The sequence below is a fragment of the Lepidothrix coronata genome, unplaced genomic scaffold (assembly GCF_001604755.1).
Source record: "Lepidothrix coronata isolate B3197 unplaced genomic scaffold, Lepidothrix_coronata-1.0 Scaffold124, whole genome shotgun sequence".
NCBI lineage: Eukaryota > Metazoa > Chordata > Aves > Passeriformes > Pipridae > Lepidothrix > Lepidothrix coronata.
Genome location: NW_016690304.1, coordinates 4,170,042 through 4,195,281, shown reverse-complemented (window position 1 = coordinate 4,195,281; position 25,240 = coordinate 4,170,042). Strand labels below are relative to the sequence as shown.

At 41.9% G+C, this 25,240-nt stretch overlaps 1 protein-coding gene across 9 annotated transcripts in view; it reads right to left on the bottom strand.

Annotated features, from left to right (window-relative positions):
* JMJD1C (jumonji domain containing 1C) overlaps nucleotides 1-25,240 on the bottom strand; it is a 158,130-nt gene that overhangs the window by 9,671 nt on the left and 123,219 nt on the right. For 8 of the 9 annotated variants that reach the window (XM_017826041.1, XM_017826044.1, XM_017826045.1 and 5 more), the window contains 18 exons: nucleotides 23,833-23,957; nucleotides 22,452-22,595; nucleotides 22,141-22,333; nucleotides 20,386-22,058; nucleotides 17,183-17,355; nucleotides 14,666-16,875; nucleotides 11,840-12,041; nucleotides 9,959-10,173; nucleotides 8,863-9,015; nucleotides 5,963-6,052; nucleotides 4,502-4,629; nucleotides 4,107-4,320; nucleotides 3,389-3,603; nucleotides 2,853-3,131; nucleotides 2,318-2,486; nucleotides 1,820-1,910; nucleotides 1,579-1,709; nucleotides 373-495 (listed from right to left, as the gene is read on the bottom strand). In XM_017826041.1, coding sequence (XP_017681530.1) covers nucleotides 373-495; nucleotides 1,579-1,709; nucleotides 1,820-1,910; nucleotides 2,318-2,486; nucleotides 2,853-3,131; nucleotides 3,389-3,603; nucleotides 4,107-4,320; nucleotides 4,502-4,629; nucleotides 5,963-6,052; nucleotides 8,863-9,015; nucleotides 9,959-10,173; nucleotides 11,840-12,041; nucleotides 14,666-16,875; nucleotides 17,183-17,355; nucleotides 20,386-22,058; nucleotides 22,141-22,333; nucleotides 22,452-22,595; nucleotides 23,833-23,957 — 6,528 coding nt within the window. The remainder of the gene's footprint in view (nucleotides 1-372; nucleotides 496-1,578; nucleotides 1,710-1,819; nucleotides 1,911-2,317; nucleotides 2,487-2,852; nucleotides 3,132-3,388; nucleotides 3,604-4,106; nucleotides 4,321-4,501; nucleotides 4,630-5,962; nucleotides 6,053-8,862; nucleotides 9,016-9,958; nucleotides 10,174-11,839; nucleotides 12,042-14,665; nucleotides 16,876-17,182; nucleotides 17,356-20,385; nucleotides 22,059-22,140; nucleotides 22,334-22,451; nucleotides 22,596-23,832; nucleotides 23,958-25,240) is intronic. The other variant, XM_017826049.1, reaches the window with a different exon arrangement.

Here is a 25,240-nt window from a genome sequence, read left to right as displayed (position 1 = left end):
AGAATAAACAGAAGGTCTGGCAAATACATCATCCTGACATAACTGTTAGAACCACCAGAGCTGCCAGAGGAAATCCTTCATCCTGCACTTTCATTAGCTGTGCCAGTCCCAGCACAGGAATGGTGCATCGATTATAGGGAAAGGCAAAAAAAAAAAGTGAAAAGAGGCTGAAACACCATTTCATAATTCATGAGCTGCAGTGTATTTATGCAGAACTAATATGTGTGCAAACACTTGAAACAAAGAACCTCCCAGGTTTAAGCAAGTACTTATGGGTATCCTCCATCCCCTTCAGAAGAATGGTGTCAGTTTTGGAATCAGCAGAACATTCAGTCCATCTACACCTGGCACAGTGAGTGAGCTTCCCTTTACCTGATTTGGAAAGTACTCCATTTCCTTTTGCTATGCCAACATAAACAAGGATGTTCACGACATCAGACACTTCGATATGGAGATTTGTGGTTCCTATATCATGGTCTTTAGTAGCAGCCACGCCTGTGGTACAAGACAAAATTAAGATCTGTTGCGTTGCATATTCACCTTCAAATAGAAACGTGCAACAACTGAGAAGACACTTCTGAAAGCACACTGAGTGTCCCTGAGATACACAAACTACAAACGTGCTTTTGGTTCACCTGCTAAACAAGAAAATGTTACTTGTTAACAGACACCCAGGTAACTGTCTCTCCATAGCATTTGTGTAAGAACAAAACATGTTTCATTAGAATAGAGGGGGACATTTCCTGACCATTGTGTTCCATTCCTCCTCAGCCTTTCAGGGTGTTCAGGGCAGAATACAGGTACAGTGAACAAACAAGACTATCAAAAAATGTGACTTTTATGTCTGGCTTTAAGCAGACCTGTTAATCAAAATAACCCCCAAACAAGGAGGAAAATTAACTTTAGTTTTAAAAGATGAAAACACACATTCTTATGTCAAAAGGACACTTTAGAACACTAAGCCTTACAGCAGTATTACATGAGAGGGGCATTAAGGACTCAGTTCTTCAGACCCATGCCTTGATCGCTACTGTTAATATGTTTATTTCAAAGGACTTTTTAAGTCAAAGCCATCACTTCACAAATTACCACTCATTTCTTGTCCTAATACAACAATCTGTAAAACAGAACTGAACAAAATTCTTTGGAAAAGAAGGAGCAGACAGAAAATGTCTGAGGGAAACAACCTTTTCTGAATAGGTTTTTGAGTGTTTAGCACACTAAACAAACTATGAGAAATATGCTGAGACTTATTTATGGCCAGAATTACAAGGACAGTAACATCTCATGAAGTACTGTGTCATACAGCACTACTAAAGACAGGATCTATCTCTGTGTAGAAGCACATAAACATTTATATGCTTCCAAAGGCTATAACAGCACAAGAAAAGATAGAAAGAAATGCAGAAGCAACTAAACTCTCATGCCTGTGCTGTTAATATTCAAGTCAGTCCATCTTTCTCCTACACTGAGTGAACAATCAGCCTTCAAGGAAGCTCAGTTTCTATCAAGCATTACAGTGTGACCTTCTACAGGTTTAAGGGGAGAGGTGACTGCTGCACTTTAGGGCACACTCACCATATGCACTGCATAGTCTGGGTCCCAAGTCCGGACGGACAAAAAATCCTGGCAGATGAGAAGCCAAGTTTAGTTTTCCTTCTGGACTACAGTATTCAGGCAAGGGTAAACTTTTTAGTAAGTCCTCGTATCTGAAAGAGAAAAGAAAGAAGAATGTAATTGAATTTGTGCCATTACACAGAGAGAGAAAAACCCAGCATAGGGACTGACCTAAGAACATCTGATATTAAACTCAAAATACCTTGCTGGCATCATGGCCTTGAAATCTTCACCAGAAGGCCAGTCTTTCAGTTTTAGCAGAGCTGTTTCCCCGTTTTTTACTTTCTGCCGTTCTGCAAATAACACAGAAATTACTAAGAACTAATACACTGTAGGTGTTTTACTTTATTCAACCAAAACATAGAACTGAACTCTTAACCTACCAATAATCAGAATTTCATGCATGAAACAGCAGATAAATTATTTCAGAATTCAAGAATGATACAAATGAAACTCAACTAGCTAAGGGACAATGACATTTGTTTGATTTCCTAGTCGGACCTAACTGTAATAGTGCATCTTTCATTCTGCAAACATACAAAATGCCAGTTTCCATCACGTTCTCTGGAAACAGATTATCTACAACTTTCTTTTTAAAGTTTCTTCAAAGCCTCGAGATCCATAAAGATTATATTTAACTGCAGTTTCTAGCACTGATCATGTTCAGAATCAACAGAATAATACATTCACAGTAACATACTTGAAACATCTTCAAAACCATCCCAGAACTCCTTGACATTGGTGTTTGAAATGATACTGTCTTTGCAATTCAAGATATCAGCTTGCTGGTTTCCAAAATCCAGGCTAATGGACTCAGCTTTCCACAGGCTGAAGTTCATTTTCTTATGCATACCGGACACCAAAACAGGCTGTAAAAAATAAAATAAAATAATAATAATAATAAAAAAAAAATCAATACTTATCCTTTCCCAAGTACAAATGCACCCGAAACACACACTGAAGGCCCTAGCCCTACTGAGCTGTTAACACCATTCCCAAAGGTGTCACACACGTCTTTTTGGAATCTCAAACTCCACGACAGGAATTTCTGATTGACCATGAGCAGGTAACTGAAGTTTAACTACACAAGTTCACCTGTGGGCTATCCCTGACAGGCTTTTGCCCACTATTAACAATGCAGCTTCACACACGGAGTCAGGCATTTCTGTCCCTCAGCACAGCTCCCCAGGGTTCACACTGAGGTCACTCCACACACCGAACGCCTCAATACCCACCCTGCCTTGTTTCCAGCACTCTTTGAAGAGCTTCCAGTTGTTGCTGTTTTTATGGTCTCTGAGCCACAGAACATGCTTATCACAGATCCACGAATACTGAATATCGCTGTACCGTTTACTGCAGTCATCCTGAATACATTTATCATCATCCTTTGGCTCATCTTTTATTTCAGATTTTACATTTATCTTTGGTGCTCTATTTGGTGGAATCTTGTTTTCTACTACTGAAGCAATTATGTCATCGAGGATGTTTGGCATAGTCCTTCCACTCTTGCCACTCTGTCAGAAAATAAACAAATGTGTGCTTAAACAACATAAAAGCAAGTAAAGCTAGTGCAATTCCTTTTGCAGTAGAATAACATTTCAGATGTTGTACCAATTATGACCATTTATAAAAATAAATAAAACGTTAATGTGTGTGTGTGTACGTCTGAAGTTTTCATATGAAGTTTACAGCCATCAGACAACGTGTCAACACAAATGATACAGACTTTCAAATCCTGACAGAAAAAACTGTGTGACTTGTAAACACTTACTGCTGTTCCTGTAGAGTAAACTGGAGCAAAAGCAATGCCAGCGTCGGTGGAACCCAGACGCAGTTTGCCTGCTGTTGTAGTTAGTAAGTCTCGTAAGGTTGAGCCCTGCTCATTGTTCTGGGATGCAGGAGGGGAGTTTTTACAGTTCTGGGACTCCAAATTATCCTGGTCTTTCTCTTCCTTTGAATGTTTTCCAGAAGGACACTCTTTGTTCTCTAAAACAAAAATAATCATTGGAAGTTTACACTGTTGTATCATGATGCAGACACAGGAACAGCACCACTGTCCTGCATTTCACCCTGCTGGTAACAGATTGTGCAGCAACAGTGCTTTATCAACACCTGAAAACACACCAGGGGATGAACCAGATTCCTGAAAATGCAGTCAAACGAGGTGACCAAGAAAAGGCCTTCCTCAGCACCTCAGACATGCAGCTGAGTGAGCACCCGTCCCAAATGGGAATGCTGCAGCTGGAAATGCTCCCACATCCATGTGGAAATGCTCCCACATCACCTGTGCATTCCACAGTGGCTCTTCGGGGATTCAGATGCCACCATGAAAAAGCAGTGCAGTTTCAAGGTTAAAATTAATGAGGAAAAGATCACCGTCTTTTCTTTTTGTAACAGAAAATGGTGTTATTTTTTCCTAATTAATTCAATTATGTTACCAGTGGTGCCCCCAGAGTCATGGACAAGATATGACAACTTCAAACACGTACCTTTCTTTTCTTCTCTGGCTTTTTGCTCTGCAAGATCAGCCAACCAGTGCAGGGGGGACTGGGATTCGGGTGGTGTTAACTTGCTGTCTGTGCTTACATCACTCCTTGGGCTCGTGTTACCATTTGTCTCGGACTTTTGAGGAGTGTTCTGCTGTTGAGACTCAGGCATGCACAGAGAAATTTTATTACTGTGGTTAAGGACATTCTGCAAAACCTGTAAAGAACAAATTTGTTTTTAACTACATAGCTTTGCTCTAATGTATTTCAAAGACATGGCTAGCCCTTAACTGTCACATATGCAAATTAAAAAGCAGCTGGCACTATTCAAATACAGAAATCCACAGGAATCAGAACACTTGAACAAGCTGCAATATACACACACATTTTAGACTCACCTGAGACACACCATTCATTGCAGGGAGCTTGCCAGCTTGCGTGCTCTGCTTGCTGGTGCACTGACAATGGGATTTAATTTCAAATTTTTCTCTAATGTTGTGCATAGCATCTAAAAGATCTGTCAAAACTAGAAGACAATTAAGAAGAAAACCATCAGCAGCTATCAATCATTTTGTGACCCTCTTCACAATACACACTGTGATGCTAAAATGCTATCTCCAAGTATTTTTATAATTTAAATTCTTAGAAATCCTAAATTTAACACTCAAAACTACTCTAAAATGACTGCCCAGTTTATTTTAAAGCTCATGCAGAAAGACAGATCTTTAATTAATTGCACACTACTCTTCTGAATAATCTAACCTGTATTCTGCTTTCCCATTGCATGGCACCCACCAGACAAGCCAGTCATTCATTATTTACTTCTCATTGTTCAATGGATGCATCATTGTTCCATTTAATAAAACCATCAACTGCAGACCGAGGGAGCCACATCTTGACAAAAAAATTAGTATGTGACCATGTAAATGAGGCTGCTTGGTAATGGATATGCACAGAACACCACTGAGGTTACGTAGGCAGCTTTCACTGTGCTGTTTCCAGACAAGCGGTTCACTTCACAATGTAAAACTAAAACCAGTTTCAGTCTGGAACCTGTTGTGAGGAATGTCACAATCTGAATTTGTTACGGAATCCAACCAACCTTCATTTCTACCTGAACTAACATGTAACAATCCATAAAATAATGACTGGCTCTGTATTTTCGGCTTAAAATAACCTGGGAATTTACTTTGTAAGTTTAAGGGCACATTTGACTTTTCTGTTTTCCGGTCTGTATCAATGCTGCAGAAATTCTACGTAAATTTGTGCTAATAACCACAACTACCACCACCACACCTAACTGCACTGATTCAGGAAACTTCCTTGGTTGAAAAAAGAAGTCTGAATCTAGTGGGTTTATGATTACTGCTTAGTTTTTCAATTATCATGAGCTCCTGCATTTTGCTCAATCAAATGTCCAACCAAAACATTTTCTTTTCTTTTCTGTGTGGGTGAATGGGACAAACAGTGAAAAACAAATCCCCAGAAATCTGTTGCCACACAATGCTCCTTGATGTTTTATTTTGAGATTTTCTTTTAACAGCCAAGGTCAGAGGTATTAAGTACATTCTGGCTGGTTTACTCTGCTCTGAAAAGGTACTAATTGGTCAAGATCCTCAATCTCTTCACTACCTGTCCCCAAAACCCCTTCACACATCTGTCAGCACACTTCTCTTACTCTCCTCATCCTCTGGGCCCACTGCTGGTAACTGCCCAGAATCGCCTGCCTTGCTGTGATGATTTAACTCAATTGCCAGGTTTTTAAATGGAAAATCACAAGTTTCAAGAAACAACTCTGGCCTCTCTTTACAGAAGGACATGGGAAAAAACACATTCTCCTCGTTCACATGTGGTCTTACCGGAGCCTGGAATAATCTGGGTTGGCATCAGGTGCTTGTGATCGTGAGGCTGTCCCTTCACACACTTCATCCAGGCATACAACTCCTTATCTGCAAAACAGCACGGCCAATGTTTTACTTTACTTACAGTGCACACAGACAGAGCCAACGTTTTGCAGACTAGTCTTAGTCAGAAATGTTTTTCTGCACATATTAACTCTTCTGCCCTGGTATCCTGTGTGACAAAGACCTGCACACAACAGCTACTTTTCACAATAGAGCTACTTTTTAAAAACAGAGTTTTAACAACCCTGAAATTCGAAATAACTGCACCTGTAACACAGGCCCTTGCCAATAACATCAAAATTTCAAAGTATTTATTATATTTAGTCAGTTGCCAATCTAACACAGGCCAAAATCCTTTACAGTTGCTGTTGCTACAGTTGCTATCGAGGCCGTGAGCCTCCCTTAATGAATCCTGCCATGGAAAAGAGACACATTTAGGCTGCAACTGTAAGGTTAATCCACTTTGACACAATCCACACTCCAAATAAGTGGCTGTCTTCAACCAGAGTTGGCCAAACAAGCCAAAAAGGTGAACTCTTAACTGAATCGACTCTTGAGTCAGCCTGCCCTGCAGTTACACCAATGCTACTGGTGCCACAAAGGAGAGGGAAGTTGCATCACGGGTTTATGTCAGAATAAAGCAACCATGAAACCATAAGTCTCTGTGTATTGGTTGAAAACCATTTGTGGCAGCAGAGAGGGGCTTTCTATAAAGTTTCAGGAAGGCTGTCCTGAAATATGCAGTGTAAAGAGGAAGAATGAGAGCAAAAAGAGTCTGGCCAAGCAACTGGTCACCAACCTGCTATGTGATTTTGGGGTAGAAAGAATAAAACTTCTCTCTCAACCCCCAGCCTTGTGTCCTATCCACTGAACTGCTAGTTTAAAGACATTTTTCCAAAACCTTTAACTAGTCTGCTCAGTTCTAGCAATGTAAAAAGAACCATTTAACACATTTAAAGCATTATTTTCTTACACCGTAGTAGATACACAACATACCAAATATTCCTTTCAGATAAGTATTAGATTTGCAAGTTATTTTGTAGTTTTTGTAACTCCTAAAACATGGAATTATCTAACTGGTCACAAACATAAATAAATCAAGAAACAAAGTAGCATATATTTATTTAATGTATTTTCTCACTGAAATGCTTAACATGGCATTCCACTTGATGGTGCCATGAACTGTCTGAAGGTAACAATGGTTGCACATTCATTCAGTAAAGTAACAAGAGAAGTCATTGATAAGTATCTGAATATGGAATATTTAAACCTCTAACATTCCTGCTGAAGCAGGGAAAACCCAGGGGATTCTCTGTTACATTTAGCAACTGCAAAAACAACTACCAGTTCCAGGAAAAATGGTGTAATATAAAGTGCTATTATACAGAGATGGGTGGGTGGTTCTGAACTTTTTAAGAGAGTGCCAAAGGAGAAATACAGTTCACAAGAATCCTGCAGCATCATTAGAAATGAAGCCACAGCGAGGGAAACTGTCCTACCTCTGCTTCTGCATGTAACACTGTGATGAACAGAAAGGAGAAAGCCTTCCCTGTTAGAAGACTGGAAAGAAGCCTCCTTCTTTATGCTACTTTTTCAAACTTCTGAGACATTTTACTAAAATTTTCCTGGCTGGTTAACACACACACACACACACACACACACACACTATAAAAAGCCTCTGGGCTGCATGTTCCCACCAGGGTAAATAATGTTTGGCATATATCCCAAGCCACGTCAGATGGATGCACACACAGACTCAAGCGAGTTGAGAGCTGCTGAAGCAGCCTCCAGCATTAAAGCATTAACAACTGTTCCCAGTGCTGGAAAACACTGGCATTAGCTCCCTAAAAACTTCAGGCTTCAATGGAAGTCTCTGGGAACATCCTCTAACTGCAGTGTAGGAGGTTTCTCACTGCAAGCCAGGGACAAAGTGGATGAGACCCTGCAGTTAGCAAGGTTTGCCATCTAACAGTTAAACTTTATTTTACTAACATTTCACATCTGTGACATTACACTGCTATGACAAACATGGAAATGCTTTTCCAAACAGCATTATACTTGAATCAGTTCCTGGCACAGCGTCTGACCGCAGAGCTGTGCCAGGGCACAGTGCCTGCCTCCCCGGGAAGGCAATCCATTCCACCAAGCAGCCTGAGCACCAGTGTCACAGCACAGGGCTCAAACACCAAATCAATCTTCCCAGCATTCCTCCTTGCAATTGCAGCCAGGCTGGGTCACCCAGAAATCAGAGGTTTGCAAGTCAGTCCTGTTATACTTCTCTACAGACCAAACTCAACATCTCCATTAAAGCACAGGAATTAAACTGGGTATGTGTGTAGGCTGATGGACTGTGAGACCTCCATTAACACTCAGTTTAAATACTATGTGAAGTATTTTTCTCCATCTCTTTCTTTTTTATGATAGAACTATAAAATAGGCTGTTAAGTCAGTATGACAAGACACGTACCTCTGGAGGGAGAACTCCAGAAGGCATTCAAATCAAGGTAAGTCTTAACAGCAATGAGTTACCATAAAGCAGGGAGGTGTAATGGAGCATCCGTCTCACAACTGAAGAAGAAAATTTAACTTGAGGGGCAAGGCACAAGTAACCTCCAACAGTCCACACAAAAAGACTGAATTGCGGACAAAGAGCTAAAATAGCCCCCACAGCAGTTGCTTTCTGAATGACTGATTCTATATCTACTGACAAAAGAGGCAAAAAAAGATCTAAGAGAAACCAAAACACACAAGCAGTAATTTAACACTTTACAGAAAGACACTTATAGTGGATCAGCAGCTCTGCAACAAATGAGAATAAACAGCCTATACAATACTCTAGTTCATAAAGAACTGACCTCTAGAACTTTTTCTTTCCTTTGCTTTGTAACAATCTAGGCAGACCACAAATCCACATTTTTGGCAGACCCAGTGAATGTTAAATAATGTGGCTTCACATGCATCACACATCTCACGGACGCCTCTCACTGCTCTCTTCCATGCAATTTTGGCTGAAATACAAAATAAGCAGAATAAAAGGACTGAAATTTAAATGCAAAGCACAGAATGAATAGGCTTTATAGATGAAGCATTCATAGGTTTCCCCTCAGACACAACTGGGTGCTGGGGGAGGAAAGCAATCCTTCATAAACAGACCATCAACATGTACCCCCTCAGTTCCATCACCCAGCCTCCCCATCAATGCTACTATCAATACATTGTAAAGAAATAATGCATTCAAAAAACACAGACTAAAGTCACACAGAAAAAATACTGCTGCAAGTATGAAGAACCTCTTCAGCATATACTTTTAACCCCATGTGCTCAGGAGAGCTGAGGGTGTTTCCCCTGACTGCCCATGGGACGTGTTTAATCTCAAGGGCAGCCAAAGTGCTGAGCTGGACGGTTGGAGTTGGCAGGAGGAGAGGGAGGTGCCTGTTCCGGAGACCTGGCCAGTACGTCTGTTTTCTGCCCCACTTCCTCCTCATACTGCCTGGAATTAGTAGAGCCACCAGCCTGTTCCCAGCCTGTGCCCATCTGCCATGGGCCAGAAGGACGGACTGTGGCTCTGGTGGGGAGGAGGTGACAGCGTTAGCACATGCTCTGCTACGTTCTCCTTTGTTTTGGGAAGGAGACACATCAGAAACACTCTGTCTGTTGGCAGGAGTCAGTGCCTGGCTCGTGGTGGGCCTTGGCTTGGAGCTGGCTGCTCTGGCTGGAGAGCTGGAGGCCAAGCTGGGAACTGAGGCTGCTCCAACCCCAACAGCAGCCCAACCCTGGCTCTGTAATGGGCTGGCCCCAAGAAAGGAACCTGCCCCTTCCCACCATGTCCTCTTAAAGAACGGCCTTGGAAGATCCAGCAGGACAGTCTAAGGAACAAAAGCCACTCAACAGGAAGCAATGGGTCACTCAAGGGAAACTGCACCATGCTTTGAGAGCATTGAGATTTCTTACCGTCTTTCTTCACCCACGACATGGCTGTTTTCTCAGATGTTACTAACTGACAAAATTTATCACCTATGATATCTAGAATGTATTTAGAAGTTTCCAGGTCCAGTTCATCATCATCATAGTTTTCATGTGTCCATAAACTCAGTGCTTCATCATCATATTGATCAGGAGAGGAGAAACCATCTATCCTAACCACTCCGTTCTTACTGAAAGATAACCTAAAAATGAAAAGACACAGTTTAACTGCATGTATCTTGTATTCTGTGACTTACAGTTTACTGACTTCATCTTGCTGTTTAAGTCTTACAACACCAAAGTTTTCTTTTTACCTTCTTGAGCATCCTACAATATATTTTAATTTTCACATAAACCTTACAGATGAAAATGATTTTAAAATTACCAATAAGGAAGCATGAAAACTAAAATTAATCTATTAGGCACTTTTTTGCATCCTATTTACTCATCATTGTTACTCTGTAACATTTATTACTAATTTAAAACTGCAGACAGAAAAATTTGGGCCTTTTTTCTTTTTTTGTCAAAGTTTGGTTCCACCTACTCCTCACTTTCAATTTTTGGAGTGTCTGCAACAGCAGTCACTCAGTCTGATTCATATTTTATAGATTTTTGTATCCTACTGCTCTCATACTGAGAAAACTAACAGAAGATAATGTTTTTGTATCCACTAAGGTCTGACCTTTAAAATAACTACAGGCTTTCCTGCTACCCTGCCCAATACCATTCCACTAACCCTGGCTTATTTAGCTTATTCTAAAGCAGTAACAGTTCATTATTCCACCTTGCACAAAACAGGGTATATCATTTTACATATGTGATTATTTAAGGAATTTATGTCAGCAAAACGGTCCTGAATTTAGAAATACCAAAAAGGACATTTAGGTAGGTATTCAAATGAACAGGAAGAAATGATGAATTTTGAGTTACAACAACTTCCAACAGAAGAGCAAACTTTGTTTACAATTCAGGCCCTACTACCTAAACACAATGAAAATAATTAAAACTGCTGGAAAAGTTACCACAATACAGTCAAAGCATTCAAATTCTTAAATTCCATTAGAGTGTTTTAAAATGTTGGCAAAACTTTATGGTCTCTCCTTTATACAGGAGAAAAAAGCCACCAAAATTCCAACTTTGCCACATTAGGAAGTAAATACTCTTTACACAGAAGGTATTCAGAGTCCACCCTTGAAATGATTCCAGTAGGACTACCACCAAGTCTTGTCACTAAAGCTTCGTTATAAAAAATTAAACCCAATCTAGGGAACAGTTTCTTGTCCAAAATGAGCTGGATATACACTGATAACACAGTCTGTGCACAAATTAAAGCTGTTTCACACTTTCCTGGTGACTGTGCTGCCTGCACCACATGCACTACACTGCACCCTGGGAAATCTTCCTTCTGAGTTTCCCTTGATGGGCCATTAATTGTGAAAAAGGAGGTCACAACTCCTCTGTCCTCAGAAAACCTGGAGCAGCATTCCCACCATATACTGGCAGAAGAACAATTACAAATAAGTGCAACTCTGTGGTTGTACAACTTGTTCAGAAAAACTGAAGCTTGCCTTTTGAAAATCCCACTTCAAATGTCAGACACCTGTGTAATGGTGATGTATTTTCTGCTTGCCCAAGGTACACCAGGCAGATGTTCTGATGTCTTTGCTATAAAGCTCTAAACAGCAATGAAGTGAATCCACAAAAGAAACGAGAAATACAAATGTAAATACTCTTAAATTAGATGCTGTCTTTTATCGGGCAGACTGACTGAGCCAGAAAAATCAGACATCTTTCAAGCATGCAATTCCTTTGTCTGTATTATTTTTAAAAATTAAAATACCACATTATCGGGAAAATAGTCGTACTTACCGCCGAAAGTAGTAAAATCTACAAAACACTGGTGAGTGAGTGGGTTCTTCTCCTTTCTTACTTCTTATTAACCTACATTCTCTGCATTTTTGCAAATTTGGTCCTATTTCAGAGCAAGAATCATCCTGCAAAAAGGACTCTCCCGTTTGCTTCAGCTTCTTCACTTTGCGCCAATCTTTTAACACTGAGCGAGGTATACCAGCTGCAAAACAAGAGAGTGTGGGATGAGGTACTGGCAGTCCCTACTCGCAGATCCCAGTCAACATCAGTCAGTGTCCAATATTTCTTTTGTTACCTGCATAACACATTCCATTATTATTTCCACTTGTCTGCCTGTCAGCACCCAAGTTAAAACAGCAAAGGTACCGGTTACACTTAGGCAGGCAGGAGCACAGTTAAGTACCTGCTGAGCTCCCAAGATGCTGCATTTCCCTTACATTAGCTGCATCGTGCACCAAATATTCTATTAAAACCATCTTCACAATCTCATTCTGACAAAACAAGCAAACAAATACAATACCTCAAGAAAGGTAGGTCTGGACTCTGTTTTAAGGGAAGATACGGGCAAAAAAGGCAACAATTTAATGAATAAAAGCAGAGCCTGAAAAAAACAACCCCAAAACCAAAAAAGAAACCCCTACTTTTTCAAAACTTATTTTTGCTGAAGGTTACAGATATGATTACAGAAGAGCAGCTCTATTCACAAATCCATTTACTCTCCGTGGAGTTTGTTGGCTTTGTAGGGCTAAGCAGTATAATTCTATTTTCGATACACAAGTCAGCAGATCTGACAGTGAGTAACATGAGGAGCAAGTCTATTGAGTAATATGTGCGATTTTCACATACACGATTTGAAACTGAACCCTGTTGTTATTTAACCAGGCTTTCATTTCAATGACTCTTGAAAGTGGCACCAGTCTTATCTGCAGATAGACAGAAGTATCTGTCATTTCATCTACCACTACTCCTGAAAGTTCATGTCCCATGAACAGGGATCTGATGCAGGATGACAGAGAGGTCAGGGTGCTAACTTTGGACTTGGTACCTGGGTTCAGATCAGTATTTTGCCAGAGATCACTTGTGCAACTTTGCAAGTGACAGACTGGCTGTGCCTCAGTTCATGGCCTACAAACTGCACCTCACACTCATCCAGGTCATGTCAGTAACTGGATTACAACTTGGGAGTAGAAACGGCCAAAGTACAGGTTTACTAGTCCAAAAACAATGTTTCCTGCCTTGGAAGCAGAGATCCTGGGTGTCATCTGGGAGCTGCTACACTTCAAGCTCTGTGGGTAGGAACTTGGAAGACCCCCAACACTTGGAGGGCTGTGCAATGCCTCGCTTTGCAGGAGGGAGCCTCACAGCCTGGAGCTCTGAGCGCTCTGGCTAGCACACGAGCTCCTGGGGCTTTCCAAAACGGCACCAGGACAAAGCAGTTTTCAACCCTGGCAGCATCCAGATACCACCCATGTTGCAAAACTGCCACTAAGCCCCAGATCCTGCAGCACAGTTCGTTATCTTCAGCCACCTACAGACAGCCCAGGCAGCTGTCCCAGAGGAACCTCTTCTTTCAAGAAAGCTCCTCGAGGTTGACTATGTTTTTGTGTAAATCTTTGTGGAAAGTTCTTTTTGAAGGAGAATCTCTGACCAGCTCTCTCTCAGAAATTATAACAACCACAGCAAATCTTTTGCAACAGTACAAAGGTCATAAAGACCTAACATGTTACATGTGTATGTTTACGGTTTACTTTAAGAAACGAAGCTGAAAAAAGATTTTACAGACATGTTTGCCTTGATCTTCCCTTTGGTTGGGCAGGAAAAAAAGTAATAATATCATCACTGGACCCAATACCCAGAATACCTCAGAAAGACTTACAACACTTCCAGAACCCAGTACAACTTAGGGATGGATCAAGTACTCTCAAATACCAGAAGAGTAACTTTATACATCCGACAGTGAAAAGCCACAGAATGTAATTACAGGTAGCATTGCTCATTTTCTTGCTACCTGTACTTAAAAATTCTTACAAAAAGTAATTTAATGGCAGACTCTCTCATACTCAACCAGACTAAAGACAAAAGAAGAGTCCTTGGAGAAGAATAAATTGGGATAAAAAATAAGGCGAGTTCTTACATAAAATCCCTTATGTTGCCAGACCAGTTTCTCTTTTCAGACTAATCTAGTTACAATCTGCTACATGTTACAGTATTACATTTAAATTGAAATTTGTATTTCCCTAAATTTCTTTATTCCTTAAACAAGAGGGATGTTAACACCATGTACTACACATGCTAGTTAGGAGTGTGAAATGACACTCCCTTAAACCTTTCATTAAATTAACCAAATCGTAACAGAGTGGCATCAGGCTCTCAAGGAACTGCCTCTGGCTTTCTGATCAAAGGATGAATTAAAACTCAACAGTAGAGAATCTCTCCCTCCAGCAATGCTCTAAAAATAAAGGCATTAGATCTTAAAATAAAAAAAGCCTCAACATATATATGTGTCTCAATACATATATATAGTTGTGCCATTTAGCACAACTATATGCACCAGCCTGCTCAATTCTGACGGACAGCATAAACCAGTTTGTTTACTGCTTATTTTTAGGCCAAGAACCAGTTTGTTAACATAGATATAAAAAACGCTGTATTTCTTACACCGTGGCATTTCAAATGGCCTTGAGACAGATAAATCTGGCCCTACTCATTTACACAGGTATGCTTTTTAACTCTTTTCCCAGCTATCGTGCATGACAAACCCTCCAGGATTTTCAGTGCTAGACTTCACATTAGTCTGTGTCCTCCAGATCACATTAATATACTCACTGCTGTTACTGCTGCTCTGCAACTTCAGCTTGCTTTTCTCTTTGGCGCTCCTGCTAAGGACACCATTTGGTTTCACTTCTTCCTCGGTATCACCCTTTTTTTTCTGCAAATCATTTTGTTTCTTTTTGTAAGTTGGCTTGGGCTGCCGTTTAGTCCTTTGCTCTGACTTGCTCTCGCTTTCATCAGAGTCACCACTTTCAGAGCCAGACTCGTAAGTTCGTTTTCCTTTTCTCCTTGGGTGCTTCTCTTCCTTCACAAACTTATCTGCCAAGATTTTGCTATCTATGTTATTTTGCAAATCATTTGATGTAGAAGCTATTAAATTGACAGTACATGGCTTAATAATTTCTGAAACACTGTTCCCTGAATTCTCTTTTTTATTAGTGTTTTTATCTTCCTCTGAATGCCTTGTTAGCCAAGCCTTTTTCAGTTTAGTGTGGTAGTTTGGCTGACTCGTCTGGGAAGTTTGCCCACTGCCTACAGAGTTCGCTTTGTTTATTGTATTACAGACGACACCACTGTCTAGGGAGAGAGAGGTTGAAAATGTCTGATTTTTCACAGAGTTGGACTCGGCCTCACTGGTGTTACTACTTTTAAACTGAGCTGCGGCCAATGCCGCCTTGTGCTTTTTCAAATGGACAAAGTCGGTGGAGGTGGAGAATCCTGAGCTGGGCTGAGCAGCGCTGCCTGTGCTGCCAGCAGCGGGTGTAACCGGAGCTGGAGTGCTGACCTTGCATTCCTGGGCCTGCGCCACCGCCTGACTCCCGGCTCTCGAGGCCGGGCACTCCAGCATTGAGCACGCCAGGACCGTGCTCGATAAGGAGTAAGTCACTTCTGAGTTGCCCCAGCTCGACGCGCTCGTCGTCGTCGCTGCTGATGCGGTGACATCCGTTTTGGTGCTGCAGATGATAGTTGTGGTGGGGGTGGCAGCACGAGGAATGCTGCCTTGCGAGACAGCTGGAAATTTCTTTTCATACTGTGTGCGAGCACTGTCTGAGTTCGTATTTGGCAGAATGACTCTTCCAGTCTCCCTGGCTTCCGCTGTTTTCAGGCAATCTGCTTGATTTGTCACAGCTGAAGATCTCTCACTAGCTCGATCTTTGGAAGCAGGCTGCACTACTGCTACACTGTCGTACTTTGTGCTAGAAGGAGGACGCACAATAACAGATGCCGTAGCAGACTGCGACTTTCCACTCATTCTTTCAACGTGCCAATCCGCTTTTTCGTTATTTGGGGCATTATTAGACTTCCACATTTCTGATACGTTCTGTTCAGAAGTGCCCTTGTACACAGTCTGAGCTTCCTTGGGCTCAGGTACTAAAGTTGGTGGTTTCTGCAGCTCCTGTATTTTGCCACCACCACCAGCATTAACGGGTTGAACGGGGGTTAGAGTTGGAGGTGAAAGGCTGCTATAGCTGCTTTCCTTCTTCTCCAGGTTCTGGTGCACAGGAGGGTGGAACACAGGGGCTCTGTGCAAGGCAGGCATACTCCGGAGTGTATTTGAGGATGAGATTGACAACTGAGTAGGGCTCCTGCTGTCACTTCTGAAAGAATTTACAGAGTGAGACTGCACTGACTGTGAAAGCTGCTCGGGTACCTTGCTTGTAGAGCCTTCGCTCTCTGGTTGGTGCTTAATTAAAGGTGGAGGTTTTGAAAGAGAAGAAATGTAAGAAGGGAGAGCCTGGGGACTAGCTGCTGTTGAAGGACAATTAGTTTGTTTATCAACATATGCCCCTGAAGCTTCCTTTGATGGGTAGGATCTTGGAGGTTCATTTACTACACTGTTAGACAAGGTAGTGAAATAGTTACTCTGTGGCAAACTCTGTGGAACCGAATGCTTCATTTTATAGAGTTCTGACACAGAGCGTTCAGCATCTTTGTCGTATTTCACCGAATGGCTTTTGGGACTTGAAGATAAGGATGTTACCCTGGAGTAGTTCTCTCTCTCTCCCTCCAGCGCTTTTATTTTAGCTGTGAAAGGAGCAACTTCAATACTTTCTTGGAGTATCCGTCTGTGTTCTTCTTTGTATTTGCTCAGTCGTTCCCCAGTCTCCTGTGGTGGCCTTGGCAGCTGGTTCAACATCGGATCTGCAAAATGTCTGTGCATATGGCTCTCCTTTGCTGCCTGCGTTCTGCTCTGCTCTAGCTCAGTCTTTACTGGTGCAGTGGTAACAGAACGCAAAGGTTCAAACGCCTTCCTCTCCAGTTCTCTGTTTGAAAAGGTTAAGCAAACACAGGTCAGTCTGAATGCAGTGCAATGTGCCAGACAGAAGACCTTTCTTCCCGCGCCCGAACAAAGTTATCTATTAACACAAAACCCCACTTTTCTTTATATTAGGTACAATTTTCAAAAGTCTTCAGATGGCCCGTGAATTGCAGTGCCATTATAAATCAACAGGGCAGCACACCGACAAGCCTGTCTCCACCCATGTCTACAAATAAACTAAAATGAAGCTTGAAGGCAACACCACCTGCTGAAATGTACCCTCTCACACCCGAGTTAAACAGCAAACTTACTCTTTGCGATGCTCTACGATACTTTTGGACAACGGAGGGCTGGAATGTGTTGTCAGTTTGAGAGGCCGCAGGGGATCTGCGCTGGATGGTCGCACGGGAATGTGACTCAGTAAACCAAGGCTGTCAGCTGAGGTCACTGGGGTGGGCTGGTGTAACCAGGGGCTGGGAGTATTCTGTTAATACCAACCAAAACAAAAAATAAAAACACATTTCAAAATAATCATGGGACCACAAGGGTCACTGTATCAAGTCCTACTCAATGATCAGAGAGAAATAATGGATTCCAGTATGAAATCATACCCAGTAAATAAAATTTAACATTTAAGTCACTTTTTTGATCAACTGGAACAATGCAATTGTACTTCCCCTGGACTTGTAGCATACAAAACAGTTTACACATTTCAGAAGCATTCTTAGAACCACTTAATTTTCAAGTACTCAGGATGAACAGTTAATTCTAAAACAGCATCTCAAGTTCATCAAAATTAACAAACCAATGACAGCCTGACAACACTTAAGTTCAGTTATTAGTAAGAAGACCACAACTGCTTCAATGAATTGCAAGAAGTATTTCTTTGAAGATACAAATATGGCTTAATATTTCAGGAAGATAACTTCATCTCCAGCTTTATGACAAATCTCAATACAAGGGCTATAAGTAACTCCTTCCTGGATGTTCCTTTCTTCCCCCCAGCCAAATGATTATGATAATCCTAATTAATCTGCTTTATTTAGCCAGGTATTTTTATTTGGTATGATGATCACCATCACACTACTAAACCATAAATGTACACACCTGCCATACTGTGCAGCATGGCAAAGCCACAGTACATACAATTTTGTGCTCTGTACCTAAATACTCCAAAGGTGGGCAAAACCAACCTCCTTGTTTACACAGACACACTACTAAGTCTTAATTTATGAAACTGTTTTTTAATCTACTACTTTCTTAAGGTTCTGTTTTCTTTCTTCTCTGGAACTTGTGTAACAGCCTGCAGGAAAGACCAAGAGCAGCTCTCTGTCTCTCCCCTTTCCCTGCCTCCTCTGCTTAGGAGAAGTGCGTGCAGCAGTGTGGAAAAGCAGGGCACCCCGTTCAAGTGGGGCTCAAGTGCTGGGGACAAGCCAAGAAGGGGGACTGGGACAAGAGTGAGCAGCGCTTTCACGTGCACCCCGAAGCCTCTCGGTGCTGCTCCATCCCCACCTTCTTCTCCTCACCAGTCCATCCCCCTCCTTCTCCCCAGGCTTGGCAACTCCCAGTCGGGAATCGCTGCAGCAGAAGGGGAGCCAAGAGCTCTCATGACACACACACAGAGCACAGGATAGATCTGCAGGTGCTACGACTTTGAAGTTCTGATTTCTGTATTTTTGAATATTTAAGCAACCGCTTGGGTTTGTGCGAACAGTTTTAGTGCGCACGTTTCCTGGGCCAGGAGTTCCCACGCTGTGGTGTTCCCACGAACAGCCTGTAAGCTGCATTAAGGTATTATGCAAAGAAGGCCTGTCACCTTCTCCCTAGAGGAGCCGGGGAACATCTGCCTGAGCACCAAGCATTGCTCAAACAGCTTTGTGACTCCACCTGCAGCATCTACGGCCCGGCCCAAAGATGGGAGCTGCCACAGCCACCCGTGGACAGGAGGGAAAGGTGGGCTTGGGGCACACTTCCCTCAGCTCACAGACATGGCTCAGCCCTGAGCCAAGGGTGGCTGCTGCTGCTGCTCTTACAGCTGAAACACAGATCCCTTTCTGTGATCGTGGCATCCATGCAAACCGACCTCGGAAACGCCCATTCTGGGTTTCTAAGATCTATTTAAAAAAGGCCTCCAGTGCGAGAGCCAGGAGACAAGTCACCACAAGACAATTGCCACATATCAACATAATTAAAAAGCTACGTGCCTCGGTATGCAGGGCTGCATACTTCAGGCAGCCAAAGTGAAAACAACGTCTATCATAAGTTCTTTAAAACGGACTTTAGTATGGGGTGGAGCAGGCAGCAACATGAAAAGATAAATCCACCTATAGTTTTCTCTAAGGCTTTTCTTCTCTGCTGCGTTTGACTTTATCACATTTTAGATCAAACTTACTTCATATTACAAGGCCAACTCAAACTGACTGTTTTGGGAAAGACTGAGCCACAATGGTTTGGCTTTTCTCAAGAATGAGTCTGGGGAAGAATAGCTTTCCCCACGATGAAAAAGAAAAAAGTCTTCATAACCATTCAGGAACTCCAAGCTTTGACACAAAGGCTTACAATTTGGCAGAAGGACCACTGTCAGCGACACGCCTTTTGTGGTCCCTGTGAAAATTTGCCCAAATTAGGCCAAGTTGTAAGCCTCTAAAATCAGCGTGCACATGCTCAGTGGAGATTTGATTGAAGCTGGCAATAAAGCTCTCCGAAGTTTCTGTCTGCACTACACATGCTTCATCTTACACTATTCCTCTGAGGTGCCTGCAATGAGCATGCCATATCCCAAGCCTGCAGGAGCTGAGAAAACTTTTCCTGTAATTGCCACGTCTGCCTGCCAAACGCCGCCGCCGCACTGGGCGAGAGGTTGAAAAACACAAACCATGTCTTCTGAGACTTCAGTGGTTGTACTCAGCAAACAGACAGAGGAATCACCCTGACTTGAATACAGAGGAGTAAAAAACAGATGGGAAGGCAGGGATGTATGTCAACAGGAACAGAAGGGGAGAAAAAGATACGCTAAGAGAGGGTACACAGATAGGTGTAAAGACAAGAGAAATGGGTGTAAAGTGCAAGAAAGATTTATAAATGCTAGAGTATTTCTCTTCAGAACTTCTGCCTCAATCTTTTGCCATTACTCAGGGAGCATACACAAAATTTCACTATGAAGACAATTGTCCTACCTCTCCTAGTGTTTCACTTACCCAATGGTTTACACAGTTCGAGGTAGCAAATATTTACCCAGTGAACTTGAGTTCCCAAACCAGCTGGCTGACCTCACCTGGTCATGATCTAAAACCAAACATTTCGTCTTTCTTCAGAAGTCTGAAGAAATCAAGGTCTGGGAAAACTCCCTGCTCACATCCACCCTGAGACAATGGTTACTGCTGGAGCTCCATTCCTAGCTCTCTGCCTACTCAAAAAACCCACCATGACAGTACAGTCGGTGTGACACAAACTACCACATCTGGGAGACACCAGGCCCAGCTAAATACATCATTAAGAAAAGATCTCAACTTACCCTTCTCAAGGAAGCCTCCGCGTTAACAGGAGTTTCTGGGTGGACCCATTTGGAGGAGGGCAGACCGAGTCCTGAGTAAGCATGTGTTCCGTTTGGATACTGCCAAATAATTGGATAAAGCCCTAGCTGATTATAGGAAGCAGAAGGATGAGCTTGTCCGAGAAGATGTGGAGACTGGTGTTGTAACATCTGTTGCTGCTGCTGGTGTGCTAATGCCAAATGGCTTAAGCTGCTGGCATGAGCAGTCTCTAGTCGCGGGTGGGCACCCAGCAAGGAGGCAGCAGGCACTCCGGGCAACACTGCGGGGAGCAGATGAGGGTGATGGACGGAATGGTGGGAGGCGCTACTAAGGGGGTGAGTGTTAATAGCGGACAGGGGAGCCTGAGCTGAAGACCCAGCGAGCAGATGGGATGAACCAGTTAATGCAGGATGATGAGCATTTGGATTTAAACAGGTTCGGTGGGATGAGGAATGCAGAGGATAATTATGCTGATGCAAATAAGGTGAAATGTGATTAGTTCCTGTTTCTTGTCCAATCAGGGTGGGGTCCCTGTATACTGTGAAATGTTCATTCTTGTCAATGATAAGAGGACTTTTAGTAGCTTCTAGAGCACTAACTCTAGCTGGAACTGGATGAAAACTAGACCTAGGCAAATCATGATCAGTTTTATTGGCTGACCTTGTTAATCCAGTAGCATGGCTGTTTTGGGAACTAACCTTAGACTTCACAGTATCAGAAGACTGGGTGAATTTAGGCTTAACATCAGGTGACTTTGTTTTAGGATGATCAACTGAAGCACTAGATTTTGACTTCACAGAATCGGGGGCTGGACTTTGTTTACGCAGTTTACTCTCTTCTGCTAGAGAAGCTACATTTAACGAAGACATAAACGAGCCATACTGCACTTTCTCTTTTTCAGAATTTAAGTGTTCATTTACTGGCAACGCTTTTACAACCCCAGGTTGTATCAAATCCGTTTTAACAACACTGTTAACCCAACTTTGATCAGCTTCCTGTTTTCTTGCTTCAAGGAAATTTGCATTTGCAAACTGCTGTTTTAAATCGTTGCTGTGAGATTCTATTTTCTGAACCGTTTGCAAACCAAAGGTACTTGCAGCATTATCCTGGTTCTCCTTTTCAGAGTTGTTTTTATTAGTAACGTCAACAACACATTTTGGAGTAGGAGGTCTGGGTAAAAACTGCTCATTTTTTAACTCTGCAGTATGATGTTTTTCTGCATTACATTCTAGAGCATGTACATCCTTGGCATTCTGCTCATAAGGTGTTGGCTGCTCTCCTGCATGGAGTGAAGATTTTTCCTGCTGATCCAAGACTGATGACTTCAGCCTTTCTGTCTCTTCATGGTTTTTATCCTCCTGTACTTCATCCCAAGGAGACCGTCTATCCGTTAGTGTCTGTTCTACTCCCTCAGTAGGTTGGGATTTTCCTTCTTCCCCATTTATCTTTGAAGTGTTCTTGCTTTTTAACTCATTTTCTGAATTTTGCTCTGAGGATGAATCTGTTAATCTTTTATTCGAAATTTCCGAGTCGCTGCTTTCAGAATAATCTGAGATATTGTCTGTCCGCAGTCTCTTCATATTTAACTTTTTTTCATCCTCTTCAGGTTTTCTTCTTTTGCTAAGAAAGTGTTTATTTTTGGTTTTGGGGTTTTCTGTAAAAGATAAAAACACATCTATCACATTTTCAGCCTAATACAGTTTTAAGAAGCTCTCCCTCCCTTTCCCTGCTTTTACCTCCTCGACCTATATAATCATATCTTTCGTCTTTCATCTTCTCTTCATCAGGTATGCTGCTATCAGAGCCTTTCCTCTTGTTTGGCCGAGTATTCCTCTGTTGCTGGTGCTGGTGAGAATTCTGTTTTGGTGCTGCAGTTTGGGAATTCATTGCTGGTCTGGGACTATTTGCTTGTGCACGTGTATAATGACCCTAAAAATAATTTGTGATTAATGGACTTAAATGCAATGTTAATTAAGTGTCTTTAAACATGTATTTTTAACATTCTCAATATATGAAAATACTTAGGTAAAAAGATAAATGTATCTACATGAACTGTGTTGCTGTTCTGGTTGGAACGAGACCGTCGGCGTGAAGTGATGCCAATATTTTCACCTTTCAACAAAGAGTGAACAACATCATCTAGAAAGGTCATCTGAACCATAGAAGGATCAACATTCTGAGGTTCTAACACCTGGTTTATGAAGAAAAAAAAAAAGAGAGAAAGAGAAAATAACAATCAGCAGATGTTCAGACAATACCCTATCTGTATTTTCTGTATCAGTGTTCACCAGTCTATTTTGTGTGCTAAAGACTAATCAGAGAAAAGCCTACTTAATCCTGACAAGCAGAACTGACATATGACACAACAAAGGCTGGGAACAGTGTCAAACTAAAGCAAATGTGTCTTTACATATCATAGCAAAAATAACTTTTTTTTTTTTTAAAGAGAAAGGACCCCACCACCACTTCTTTCCCTCCCTTCCCTGACCTGCCAATTTGAGATTAAACTGAGCTATTCATAGAATAATACCTAAGTAGCAATTATGATACACAAGCATTTTATAAAATTTATTTCATATACTACAAATTATATTGCAGAAGCACATTACAGTATTGCTTCCAACAGAAGCAAAACTGCTGCAAGAAGGGAACCAAAACAACAGGAGGCAAAAATTCTAAAGACTAGTGTTACTAGCAAGGAATATCATAAAGCAGGAAATGCTAACCAGATCTTCAAAGAATGTGGCACAAAGTGAAAAAAATAACACTTGGGGAAAATCAATTAGAGAGAATTAAGGGAAAGAATGTATTTGAGTACCAGACTAGTTTTTATTGTCACACACGATTTTGTCAGTCATTTCAAGGCAGATAGGTCATTCCCTACATTACTACTGAGTCATTACTCTCCTGAAGTAGAATTCATTACTGCCACTAAAAACACCAGTATTAATTCTTTTTGTAACATCAAATTCAGAAATAAAACTGAAACCCACCACACTAAATATAAATTAGGGCTGTAGTAAATGCTTAATTCAACAAATGGCTATTTCAATTACTTGGAAAAAGTAATTATTATTACTGCAGCGCTAGAAGATTTCATCATTGGGAAAGAAATTCCCAACAGAACTGACAGGGAAGACCAGTTCTTAAAACCAGATTGCTTCACTTCAAAGCCTTCACTAGTGAAGTAGCAACAGCAGAAGGAATTGTAGACTGGTATTAATCATATCACTGTCCAAGTGCTCAGCTCCAGGGGGGTTTAACCACTGGCCCAGTGCAGTCGTGCCATAGTTTGAGCGCAGTGACACCCTCACCCTGCTGGAACCAAACAGCTCCGTGGTTTTCTCAGTACCAGGGACAGAAATTAAGACCTCCCAGTGCGCAGTTTGCTAGTAGCTTGTTTTCTGGATATCCTCTATCAAACTCACCTGGTCATTCATAACAACCATAGTGCGGGTGAAGAGATCATGGTGAGTGATGATGCCAGTGAACCACTGGGTGGCAGAATCCTGTCTGTACACTCTCACCCTATAACCATTTAAGGAGTATGGACCTTTGGAAGAGGAAGAAATAAAAAAACCATTGAGGAATTAAGAAAAAAAAAAAAGGCATACATGGGTTTTCCTGCCTGTTTTTTTTTTTTTAAGCTTCACAGCAAACATACAGTGCTCATGGCATGAGGAGCAAACCACAGCCAATTCTGGCACAACACTGCCTGTGGATTTTATTTGATTTAGGAAGACATTTTGAAATGTAAATGGCACATATAAGTATGCTTTAAGGTCAATTCAGCTAACATTTTCAACATACAATTTTCTTCTCTTAACCAAATCTTTCTGCAACCATGATGACACATGATGGGAAAACTCCTGCCTACAAACAGCAACCACAGAAAAGTAATCTGAAAGGCTAGAAAGTGGCAGCAGTGGGTTATAGAGAAGCTATTTAACAGGCTAGTCACATGCTCAGCTGGTTTGCTGGCGAAAAGGTTTACATCTTGGTGGTTAGGCTCTGCATCTGCCAAGTCTTTCCCATAAGTGACCACAGAGTTTCTCCCCATTACAGCAGGCAGAAAGGCAGCTGAGTGATCCCATGCCTGCTATGGCCACACAGAACACTCAAGCACACACGGTATGAAGACTTTGGCTCCTGTTTTCAGGAACACAAAGACACCTCACACACTTTGCAAAGCTCAGTTTAATTCACTTCCAAAAGCCAACAGGCATGGGGAGACAGTATGATACAGCACCTACTTTGGAGTCTGCTTCAAGACACGGAAATAGAGATTCAACAATTTTATTCATGTTCAGTGTCTCAGTTGATCCCTGGGACCCTAAGCTTCGTCACACTTGATGTTTATACAACATTTTGTCCGACCAAGCAACCCTGCCACCAAGTTCAGTTCCAACCGTGTGGGTTTTGCTACTTCTGCAACCAAACCCCAGGCACATAGGAAGGGAAGCAAAACCACTCAGTGACAACCTACAAACAGCCTAACTTAAGTGATTTAAGAGTGCTTAGCTGCTGAACCACACAGGCAAGACCAGAATTCCCCTGTCTTTCCTAAAGATCATTTTTTCCAAGCCCTGCCTAGTACATTAAGCAAGCTCAAACATCTGCAGGAAACAGGCCAGGGACCTCGCAGGTGACAGCTTTCTCTGGTAAAAATCAGCCACCTTCACACTGGGTCCAACTCCGCACATGACTGTGTGTGACCACAAGGATTGTTTTTAATGTCACATTTCCAAGTGGTCTTAAGGTTTAATTCTGGAACCTTAGCAAGGCCTTCTGAAATACCTTTTGCATGTGATTGTCTAGGTTTTAAAACCAGCTGGG